The sequence below is a fragment of the Typopeltis vanoorti genome, chromosome 23, assembly GCF_054136105.1.
Source record: "Typopeltis vanoorti isolate ZY-2024b chromosome 23, IOZ_Tvanoo_1.0, whole genome shotgun sequence".
In the NCBI taxonomy this organism is placed as follows: Eukaryota; Metazoa; Arthropoda; class Arachnida; order Uropygi; family Thelyphonidae; genus Typopeltis; species Typopeltis vanoorti.
The window spans coordinates 50,496,240-50,509,015 of NC_143571.1; the positions used below are offsets into that span (position 1 = coordinate 50,496,240).

At 36.0% G+C, this 12,776-nt stretch overlaps 1 protein-coding gene across 1 annotated transcript in view; it reads left to right on the forward strand.

The window, feature by feature from the left end:
- Positions 1–12,776, forward strand: part of LOC150093842 (amine oxidase [flavin-containing] A-like) — a 166,888-nt gene that overhangs the window by 122,628 nt on the left and 31,484 nt on the right. The window contains exons 6-7 of the mRNA XM_090412535.1: positions 537–678; positions 12,341–12,404. Of these exons, the coding sequence (XP_090268661.1) occupies positions 537–678; positions 12,341–12,404 (206 nt within the window). The remainder of the gene's footprint in view (positions 1–536; positions 679–12,340; positions 12,405–12,776) is intronic.

The window sequence follows — 12,776 nt, forward strand, 5'->3', positions numbered from 1 at the left end:
AACATTAATATTTGGGCACATTATATTACAAATAATGAGTTATATATACAGGTAAAACAAAAAATGTATTGCCAGCAAAACATATTCAGATGAAAGTGGATTGGCCATGTGCAGAAAATGGAGATAGAGTAAGGGTAGCATTGGCATGAAGGGAAAAAAAAATGAGGGAGGCCTGTTTTTTTGACAAATGTTGTAGAGTGCCCTCCCTTGATGAGTCCTTCGACTCTTTGGAGATGATATGTAATAATAATAATAACTGAATGAAAAATGATAGAAAAAGAAAGAAAAAATTGTTGCAGAGGGGTAGGAGCAGAATTAATTACAAAAGACAGGAATTAATTAATAAAAATAGAAAAAAAAAAACTTAGCCCACCTGTGGTATGAATGCACGAAGGTGGATCTGGTATGAATGCACAAAGGAGGATAGGAAGATTGATAGGGATGACATTTATCAAAGGAGACTTAAATTCAGTGTATTAGAGTAACAAGGGTTGTGGAATTTAATATTTATTTAGTTTTTTTATTTTTATTTTTAGGACTGCACATTCCATTATGAAATTATATATTAATCTAAATGTTACTTCTGAACCCCATGAATCATCACTTTTATGGTTTTTATGGTATATTAAACAGTGCGGAGGAGCGAGAAGAATCATTTCAACTGAAAATGGTGGACAGGCAAGTTTATTTCACTGTGCCTTGTTATTTATTTATTTATTTATTATTATTTTATTATTATTATGATGAAAAATTAATTTTCCACTTGGTTAGACTATAATAAATTTAGTTTAATCCTTTATCCAAGTGTGAGCAAACAAAGTTTGCCCTTGAAAGTATCTTCAGGACTGGGGTAAGGTAGTACAACACTAGGTAACTCATTGCAAAGGTGGAGCAAGCTAACATCACTCCTATCACAGTATCTCCCATAATGCAAAATGCATCTCCTTGCGGATATGTATAATGTTATGTATTAAGGGGAGAGCCACTACCCAGACTAGTTTCAACTTTTATTGAGGTCTCTTCAGTGGAAGCCAGGCCCAGACATGGAGATACCAGGCAGAAGCAATAGCAAGGTCATCTCTACCTATAGGAGTTGCCAAAAGGTGTGCCACCTTTTGGTAGATAGATACTGAGATACTCGGATAGGAGTGAGGTTTTCTTGCCCCACCTTTGCAACGAGTTGACCAGTGTTGTACTACCTTACCCCAGTTCTGAAGATACTTTTAGGCGCAAACTTTGTTTGCTCACACTTGGATAAAGAATTAAACTAAATTTATTATCGTCTAACCAAGTGAAAAATAAACTTTCAACATCTTTCTCTAAATCCAGAGTAATTTAATAAAAAGGTGGCACACCTTTTGGCAACCCCTATAGGTAGAGATGACCTTGCTATTACTTCTGCCTGGTATCTCCACATCTGGGCCTGGCTCCGACTGAAGAGACCTCAATAAAGATCGAAACCGGTCTGGGTGAGACTTAGGTTCTGAGAGGCTCTGCTTTGGAACAGGTTTTTGCCTGTCTCTGAGTGGGGCCACCGCTGAGATTATGGCTCTGCTTGGTGGTGGGATGAGCCTGCCACTGGATAGAGCCAATGCTGAGAAGTTCATCTCAGTGACGGGATAAGCTTATCATTGAGTGGAACAACACGGAGTTGGGCGATCTCTCGAGATTGTCTTATTTTTAGAGCCCGTTTCACTTATTCATAAGGTCAAAACTAGTCTGGGTAGTGGCCCTCTGGCCCTCCCCTTAATGCATAATATTATACATATCTGCAAGGAGATGTGTTTTGCATTATGGGAGATACTGAGATAGGAGTGATGTTAGCTTGTTCCACCTTTGCAACAAGTTGCCTGGTGTTGTACTACCTTACCCCAGTCCTGAAGATACCTTCAGGTGCAAACTTTGTTTGCTCACATTTGAATAAAGGATTAAACTAAATTTATTATTATTATTATGTTCAATTTTGTCAGCAGGATTTTTTCTTCTGGAAACTTGGGTTTTTCATTCTGCTTACTAGCAAATCGACCTTGAGAATACATGCAATTTACAGACAAATAATATTAGTGGTGATGGTGGGCATTAGATGCCATTGGTGTAGGTGATGATCATAGTGGCAATTTGCTAGGTGATGATCATAGTGTCAGTTTTCTGTAGTTGGTGTATTAAGGGTGGAGAAGGAGAGTTGTAGAGTAGATGCCTTTCCTCAATGAGTGTCTTTGGACTCCTTGGAGGTGTCATGTAATAATAATAATATATTGATATATAAACACTTTAAATCATCAAAAATTGGGCTTTGAATACCATTGATACAAATGTTAATGTCACAATGAAACAAGTGTTGGAATATTGCATCGTGTATGAAACTTGATGTAGGATGTTTAGAAGGTGAAACATAGAAATGCATGTTTCATATATAAAGAACAGTTTTCAATGCCACTTACTAAAGTGCATGTGATCAAAAAAAAAAAAGAAAAGTGCATAAAAAGAATAAATTCTGCTATGTATCATCATTTTGTAATATGGTTTAAGACAATAAGAATACAATTTGGTATTCTTATTGGCTTAAACATAGAAATACAACATAGAAATGCATGTTTCATATTTAAAGAACAGTTTTCGATGCCATTTACTGAAGTGCATGTGATCAAAAAAAAAAAAAAGAAAAGTGCATAAAAAGAATAAATTCTGCTATGTATCATCATTTTGTAATATGGTTTAAGCCAATAAGAATACAATTTGGTCAGCTAAATCTCAAATTGCCAGCCTACTCTTGTCCTCTGTCATACTCAGCAGGCGCATGCCCCCAATGCATGGAAACAAGTACATATCCCATCTATTCTAAAAATGGGAGATAAAAGCCTGCTATCAAACTACTGACCAATTGCCATCACCTCAGTCTTCTCCAAAATACAGGTACCCCAGGATCTGATTAATGCAGTGAAATTAATTGCGACAATCCCTTTATATACGCAGCAAGAGTTTTAATTGACACACCTTTAAATTTACTTCGCAAAAACATGCAAATCTCGAGGAGTGTTTCCTAGCTGAGAGAAAGAAAGTCGTGAGCATGATTACGTCATTCCTCCTATTGAGTATTAAGAATGGATGTATTTGTTCTGCTGTATTTACAAATTACATTCTTCATAAATTTTACAGCCTATTATTAATGTGAAAATAACAAGGTGAGCTGCAAGTGCCGATGAAGATGCTGCATCTACATTTCCTGCTGAGCTGCAGAAAATTATTGAGGAAAATGATTATGATTACTGCCAAATTTTTGCTGTAGATGAAACTGGCCTCCATTGGAAAAAATGCCATCTAGAACTTTTATATCCAAAAACAGAAGCAGCGCAGCCTAGCTATAAAGTATCAAAAGATCGCTTAACTGTTATGCTTAGGAAATGCTAATGGAGATTTTAAATTGAAGCCATTGCTTGCCTATCAAATTCAAAACCCAAGGGCTTTAAAACGATTTAACATGAATTCTTTACCTGTAATTTGGTGGGCTAATCAGAAGGCTTGGGTTACCCAGAGCCTATTCAAAGTTTAGTTTAAGTCTTATTTTTGTCTGGCAGGTGAAGCTTATTGCAAGAGAAATAACTTAGCTTTCAAAGCTCTTTTGCTTTTAGATAACACCTGGTTATCCAAATTCTTGTAATGATCTGTGTGAGAATGTGAAAGTTTTATTTTTTCCACCAAACACAACATCATTGCTACAACCCATGGACATGGGTGTCATTGCAACTTTCAGAGCTTATTATCTTAACACATTCTCAAAGGCAGTAGAAACAACAACGGGAGAAATGCGATTATGTTCCAAGAATTCATGACTCATGGGAGCAAGTGTCTTCTAGTTGCATGAGAGCTGTTTGGAGAAACCTTTTGCAGAATGCGCTAATGACTTAGGTGGTTTTCAAAATCCTGTGAACAACGTGGTTGAAGAAATCGTTGCAATTGGTGAAGACCTTGGTTTTGATGGTGTTGATGCAGAAGATGTTAAAGAATTATTGGATTCAAATTCAAAAGTTTTCAGTGACAATCATCTTCTTGAAATTGAACAACAATGCACTTATGGAACAATGAACAAATGGAATGTGAAGATGAGGTTCCAAAGGAGATAACAATCAAAGAACTGGATGGAATATATCGTAGTTTAGAATCGCCAAGCAGCAAGTAATGGATATAGATTCAGATGTTAATTGAAGAATGCTTGTTTGCTGAGGTCTAGAGAGTCATTTTGCTTGTTATTGTAGAATTTATGCTGATAAAAAAAAAACTAAAACTGTTCAAACAACTCTTGACAACTTTTTTCTGATAAAAAATTGCAGTAACCAATGTAGGTACAAGCATTTATTAAACATTTACTTTGCATTCATTTTTTATCTTTCCTAAAAAAGTACCATATAAAACAAATTATTAATACAGTAATCGATCATGGACGAATTGTAATTTTTACTACTGATTATTATATTTGATTAACGGGATTTTGATATATATGCGGTAACATCGAGGGATTAATTAATTGTGTTAATCAAGGGATACCTGTAATGGAAAAAATTAGTTGTTGTTGACAATGAAGTTGACTTTACTACCTCTAGGTAGTAAAGTCAACTTCACTACCTAGAGGCCCACCAGTTAATCAGTGACTGCCACCAGTTTAGACATGACTGATCTCTTAGTCTACATCACCCACTACTGGACACATGACATGAAGAAATATGAGCAGTCACCCTTGATATTTTTAGGGCTTTTGATTATGTTTGACATCAAGGCCTGCTTTGAAAACTGCCTTTGGTCTACTTGCCATCCTCTATAATTAGATACCAAGCTTTCTCTTTGGTCATTTTCACTGCATGTCATCAACGGATGGTACCTTCTCTTTGTTTGAGCTGCCAATGCAAAAGCCTTAGAGGTCTATTCTATCACCCACTTGCTTTCTCCTTTATATAAATGAACCTTTACATTTTCTCCTTCACATACTCTCAATCACCTTTAATCCAATTCATGGTTTTGCTGATGATAGTACACTCCATTCCTCCTAATCTTTTAAAAAACCATGTAGTTCAGAGACATCCCAAGTTTCAAGATCATATTTAATTGGACAGGAATAACCTTCAATGCCACTAAAATGCAGTCCTGCCTTTTCTTTCACAAAAGATTCTCAGTTTATCTTCCCTTATCCTCAGTAATACACAAATCACCAAACAGGATCAGATGTCTCTCTGTGAACTGATATTTACCTATGGCCTCTCCTGGCATAAGGAAATTTTACACGCACCAAGCTACAAACCCTATACACATCCTAAATCTGCCCATCCTTAGAGCACTGTTCACTCATTTGGGATGGTACACTAAGACCTCTAAAATTTTTTGAAGCAGTCCAGAGGAGAGCAGTTGAGCTCATTGATGATCATTTCCTTAGAGAGTTATTTCAACCTCTTTCTCACAGGTGCTCTGTTTCAGCTCTATGGCTCTTCTGCAGGTACTTCCTTGGTCACTAGTCCAATGAACTGTCCAACATCATTCCTCTGTTTTCTGTTAGGCCTGTTAAAGCAAGAGTAGCAACTGCCCAGCAATACTTTTCAATACAACTGTAACACATCATACAGCTTCTTCTCTTTTTCATTTATTCCATTTACCTCTCTCTCTCTCTCTCTCTCTCTTCTGGAACAGCCTTCCTCATAACGTGTTTCATAACTTCACCCTAAGCTCTTATTAATAGATTTCTTCTTCTTTCTCACTCCTTACTTCACTCCCCACACAGGGTGTGCTTGAGGTTTTGTACCTCTCACATGTGTGATAAATATTAAAAATAAATCAGGAATAAGGGGAGGGGGGGGGAAAGAATCTTTCACAGCTAAGTTTGATTTGGCCAAAAATTGTAAGTATTAGGGCATTTGTGAGACTTGCTAATGAAAGAGGATATATTTACAGACACAGAATGTTAGAGATATTATATTTTCTAGAGGAACAGTATGAGAGTGGGTATTGTGATACCATTAGAAGAATTGCAACTAAGGACAGTGGAGATTTGTCAGGAAGTAGTAGGAGAACGTGCGTCTGAAGTTATATTCGTGTGACACAGAGATAAAATATATAGTAAGTTACTGCTGTAGATAGGACTAGGAGTACAAAAGATGTGGATCGCATCTCTACAAATTAGCTTAGGGAGAACAGAATGAGTAATTATTGTGCTATAACTTCAACTAAGGAAGAATATATTTAAAAGTGGGAAAGGCACATAGAGGAAGGAAATATAATTTATGCAAGTACTGAGAAAATTATTTGAAACAGCATGTGATGGAGGAGACCTGGGATTTGAGAGTGCTGTTCTAGCATCAGAGGATTTGTCCACAGGTGCTTTGACTCTCTGGGAAAAATAATCATGCAGTACTGTCCTGGGAAGTGGATATGTGTGAAGTTTGGTTATGCAGAAATATATGTTGAACTATATATTAGGAAATTATAAAAACTTAGAGAGCTGCTTGAAGCAATACTATGGCATTAGAAACTGCAAACGAGAAGAGACATTTTAGGAGCTGCTATTAAAAAGAAAGAAAGAAACTGTAGCACTGAGAATATAAGGATAAACATGATCAGCAAGCTCAGGCAAGAAAGGTGATCAGCATGATATAAGGAAAGCCAAATAAGATTATCAGAACTTATTATCATTATTATTGTTATTATATGAATACCTTAAGGAAGTTAGGGACTCATTAAGGAAGGGCCCTTTGTAGGTTATGCAATGCTTAAGTACCTATTATATCTTACTTCGTCAATGTTTATTGAAGACACACTATTGTTGTCAGATGGCAGAATACATGCCACAAGAAGCATCTGAACCTCATGTGCTTCCTGACCACATCTTTACTTAGCTTCCAGAGATGACTTTTGAGTTCTTCCACTCTCCAGCTGTCATGAGCTGCAAACTTTTTCCTGGATGTTTCTATCATATCTCCTTTTTTCCTTCTGTTTCTAATACTCTGAAGACTGTATTCTTTGAGTCTGTCGTCATATGCAAAATATCACAGGCTGGGCATCATTTTAGTTACACAGTGCTGAATCTTTTCAGCTCTTTCCTCATCTATGTGGAACCCAGGCAAACCACATCTGAGCACAGTATGGTTTACTACACTCATCAAAGCCTTGTGAAGTGTAAGAATAACTGCTTTCTTCTTTCTTGCTGGAGTCTTGTTTTCAATATGCAGTTAGTTGCTGTGATGACTTAACTATCTTAGCAATGTGGCCTCTAACTTTGCTCACTGCCCCACTTTTATTAAATTCCCATTAATATAATACTCAGTCTGCAGTGTCTTTAGTCCGAAATGCATTGCCTTTCACTTAACAACATTAAACTAACACATTAGCATTTACCTATAAAATCAGTCTGTTCAAGTCTGCCTGCAAGGAATCTATATCAAATGTGCCTCTCATTACTTGAACCCAATTTTGCATCATTAGCACATGACTGGATATTCCCCTCCAGAGGATCTCCAGTGTTGTCAATTTATAACTTAAGCAGCAGTGGTCCAATCACAAAACTCTGTGGTATTCCACTGATCACACTCGTTTTTTTAAACCTGGCTTCCATATACCATCACTCTCTGATACCTTTCATTCAGCCACTCTCCTATCCAAATTTTACATACCATCTCTTTGAGTTTATATAATAGTCTCCTATATGGAATCCTTTCAAATGCCATGAAGAATCCAGAAGTTTCATAGTACAGGTAACTCCCGTTATATGCAGGTGTTGCGTTCTTGAGAATTGGCACGTATATCAAAAATACATAAAATGGGAGGCTTATAACATGGGATAATAGAGATTGAGTACCCAAATGAGCAAGATTACAATCTTTGAAGATTAATTTAATGAAAAATGCACCTATTTTATATACATATTAAGGCATAGAGAAGTAAATAAAATGTTCAGTAAGTATAAAAAAAAACTATTAAAATAGTTCTTTATTTTCAAGGTTAATGCATTGCACATTTATGTATTAATACATTTGCATACATATTAAAGCATAAAAGAAGTGAATAAAATATTCTCTACATATAAAAAAAAAACTATTAAAATAGTTGTTTATTTTCAAGATTAATACATTGTAACCATATCTTAATTGTATCTTTAGTTGGCATGTTGAAGTTGAAGGCTCGTGGGAGTTGGTTGAATTCTGCTTTTTCAAGTATCTCTCAATGGAATGCGGTTTTTAATTCCTGATTGCATTTAAGGATGTTTTCATTCCTTTTTCACTTTAGAACTCCACTCCTTATATGGTAAGATTCATGTTTTTCGAAGAGAATCATGGCACTGTCTGTCAACTTAAAATCTTGAGATATGACATTCGTTATGAGAGTTTTCACAGGTCCAAATTCCACAGGACTTGACTCAGAATCCTTACTAATTTTCTTTTCCATAGCCAAAAGATCTTCATTGCTCAGGTCTTCCTGATGCGATTCAAGCAACTTTTCCACATTTTCTTTGTCAATCTCCTCAAATCCAATCTGATGAGCCATCTTGGCAATAGTTTTCTTTGCATTGGTTACCAATGCAAAGCAACATCTTACATTGTCAGAGATTTAATATCTCTGACAATGTTTACAACCTCAGGCCAAAGTTTCTTCCACACTCCGTTCATACAATGAGGAGTGAGGAATTCTGTGATATTAAGCGTGTCACATGCATTGCATTGTGACAAGCTTAATATCCTTTATAAGCTTGGAGAAGGTTTGTCACAGATAATAGGCTTTACAAGTTGCATTGATCTTTGATCCATGGGTTGGAGGAGTGATGTTGTTTTGGGTGGGCGAAACAACACCTGAATATTTCTACTGAAATCAGCAACGTTTCCTGGGTGACCAGGTACATTATCCGGCATAACAAGGATTTTGAAGAGAATTTTCTCATTTTCACAATAGGCTTGCAATTCTTCATGCATCTCTTCTGAGAAATATTTATTGAAAGTCTGTGATGTTATCCAGCCCGTCTTATTTGCTCTTCACACAGCAGGCAATCTTGCCTTTATCTATCCCTTCAGTATCCATGAGTTTTCTGAGTGATACATCACAAGAGGTCTTATTTTGTAGTCACCGAAAATATTGCATCCCAAAAAGAATGTGCAGTGGTCTTTTGCGACTTTAAATCCAGTCCCTGTCTTCTCCTCGATGGATATGTAGGTATGACTGGGCATATATTTCCAAAACAGGCCAGTTACATCTAAATTAAACACCTGCTTAGGTGTGTAACCTCCTTCTGCTATCTTTGCTTTGAATAGATCATGAAATTCTTCAGCGGCAATGTGATCTGTATACAGCTGCAGCCTTCCCTGTCATGTTGAGATTGTGGAATGCATAGTGACGCTTATAGTGGTCAAACCACCCACAACTTGCAACAAAAGGTGTAGGTTGCTTTTCATCTTTCATCAGATGTTCATACAAATTCTTCGTCTTCTCTTGTATGATTGTCTTATACAAAAGAAGTGTATGAGACACTTCTATGCAAAAACACATAAATGCAAAAATGGCATGTTCTGCTGATTCTGATGCTCGATCCACATAGCCAGCATCCTTTCATTTTCTCAGTTACATGAGATTGAGATTTTGTTATTCTGGTCACATTAAGATTTGTGGATGATTGAGCACTCTTGGAATTGTATCAGCAATATTACAAATGGTTCTTGCTGTAGAATCACTCAGTCCCCTGGCTCTTTGAATGTCAATGCTGTGTGTACCTCTATCAAATGGATTCAGAACTTCCACCTTCACCTCTAAAGAATGGGATTTCCTAGGCCTTTCCTTCACTTGGTCTTTATTCACATTCTTCTTTTCATTCTTAGTTGCTGTTATTTTTCTCTTGCCAGATATCTTACTCAAAGAGTACTGATACTATTTACAGATAAATCTTTGTAAATAACAAAATGCAACAGCAGAAAGAGTTGGGAAACGTGGTGCATGCTCTGAAGCTCCTCCCACGACCTTGATAGGAAGTAGTTGATGTATTGAAATGAAACCGTATATATGCAAAAACATGGATAATGAATGCGTGTATAATGAGAGTTACCTGTATTTGTAAATAACAAAAGGAAGATGCAAGAAATAAGGCACATGAACTGAAGCTTTCACAATCTTGATAGAAGCAGCTTATGTACTGAAATAAAACTGCATATATGCAAAAACAAATGTGCATATAATGAGAGTTACCTGTCCATTCTGCTTATCCAGCTCACATTTTAGAATTACTCACTGTAATGCTAAAATGTGAGCAGACTACTTTATGTAGATGATGTTATACTCTTAAGTAAATCTAGTAAAAGTCTACAGGGTTCCATGACCAAATTGAATGACAGTTATAACAAAAAAGCATGAAAATCAGCAAAAAAAAAAAAAAAAAGATCAATCTCTGAAAATAGGCAAGAAAATTGAAAACTTCAACTGCATTCAATAGAGAACCTACTTAGAAAAGTAAAACATTTTAGCTACTTAGGTACAATTTTTAGTGAAGATGGCAAATTAAATGTAGACATAAACAACAGAATCAAAAAAGCTGGTATGCTTTTGAATCAACTGAATAAATTTTTATGGAATAAAAGACAAATTAGTCAAAATTAACTATATATATGAAGTGCTCAATCCATTTTAACTTACAGATGAGAACTGGGGTAGAAGTAAAATCATTGATCAGAGACCACAGATGTAAAAGTTCCGAGAAAAATTAGGAGCATAAACAGATGACATCAATGGCAGAATCATATTAAAAAATGAAAATAGTAGGAAGGAACTTGACATTGTTAGCATTTATAAATACATGAGCAGAGCTAATCTTAAGTGGTATGGCTACTTAAACAGAATGGGAGAGAAAAGATTACCAAAGCAGGTGTTTGATGCTATGATGGGAGGAAAAGATTCAGAGGAAGACCAAGGTTAGTTGAACTGATTCACTTAGAAGACTAAAATATGGTGAAGTTATTTCCAGTTATATGGCTATCTCCCTGGAGTTAGATGACCGATCGCTGAAGACCCACACTAACTTTTATACACAATACCTATCATAACTCTCCCTAAACTCATTCACTGTCAGACCATTCACAACTACTACTAGCAAACCATTCTACTCTTCAAGGAAGAACTCTAAGTCCATACACACTTATTAACTACACCATTACACAACTTCTCTCTATTATCAGATATTGAAAATTTCTTTTATGTCAATCTTAATGCACCATTTTTTCTTATCATATTCTCTGTTTTCTGCCTATCATCTAAACTTTGGTATCTACACACACCTTCAAACCTGTCATCATAGGGAGCATTTTACAGACCCGTCACCAGCTTGGTTGCTCATCTTTAAAATCTCTCCATCTCCTTCTCCAAGAAACCCAGGTGACCAAATCTGTGCACAGTAGCCAAGATGAAGCCAAATCATAGTTTTATAAAGAGGGATAATAGCCTCTCTATTTTTGCTTGTTAGCATGTTTTTCAACATCCAAATATTTTAAGCTATTTTGCCAACTTTTGCAATATGCCCTCAACTTCATCTTTCTGTCCACCATTACCCCATATGGTTTTCAACCTAAAGTTCATAACCTTACATTTTGCAACATTAAATTGAACACCCATATCTTTCACTCACAATGCCAGTTTATTTAAATCATCTTGCAGGATATCTATATCAACTGCCCTCTCCAGTTTTGCATCACCAGCAAACAACTGAATATCCTGCTTAAATCATTTCCTATATCATTAATATATAAATGAAAGAGTAGTGGCCCTAGTACAGAGCTCTGAGGTGCTCTACTAGTCATCTTCATTCCCCTAGATTCCACTCCCCCATACTACTCTCTGGCATCTCTGTTAGCCACTCCCCATCCATTTCAACTAACCACCTAACCACCAGGCAATCTTACTCCTCAATTTCCCCCACCCCCTTCCTGCCTCACATCTCTCTGATTGCTGATGCAAAGATAGCCTCTAGTTTTTCTACCTCTGTCTTCCTCTTCTCTTTGAAAAATCTGTTGACATTAATCGAGTACAAGTCCTTCCCATCATATTGCCTCTTCTCTTATCATCAGCCAGGTTGTATTTGACGTTCCTTGCTACTATTTTGTTTATATTTTTCTTGATCCATTCCAAAATCTTTTTGCCTCATTGAAAAAAATTAAATAACCAGACCAAAGAGTCCACAAACTTTAGCTGCATTACATTTAATTGCTTGTTGGTGTATATTTGCTTTATAGTTGATGTTATTTTCTTGAATACAATAAGAAATTTAAATTCTCCTTTATTATAGTAAATTATAAATTACTTCTGTAATAGTTTTTCTTACTCCTATTCTGTTAAGGAAAGAAAACTTGTTGGAGGATCTCAACAGATAAGTGAAAAGTTGGTAGAAAAACTTGGGAAAGGTAAGTGAAAGTGTTCTTTTATAATTATTAGACTTAAGAATGGTAATATTAACTAGATTGATATGCTGTCCTAACTTTAGAGCCAATTTATCAACCTTAAACCACATGCACAACCAAATGATGATATTTTGCAATTGCATGTCATTGTTTTGTTGTTTCACTCAGCCATATTTGTTTCATTTATGCCATTCATTTTAGATCTCTATGTCTGACCTAAACATTGTCAAATGCAATAACTTCTGCTTTTCTGAACCTTACCATAGTACCTTCCAAGAAGTGGGAAGCATAAACAGATCTCCTTCTGTAAACTGGTTTGTCCAAAACACTGGCTTGGGACAAAGAAGTTAATGTCACAAACTGTTCAACTCTATA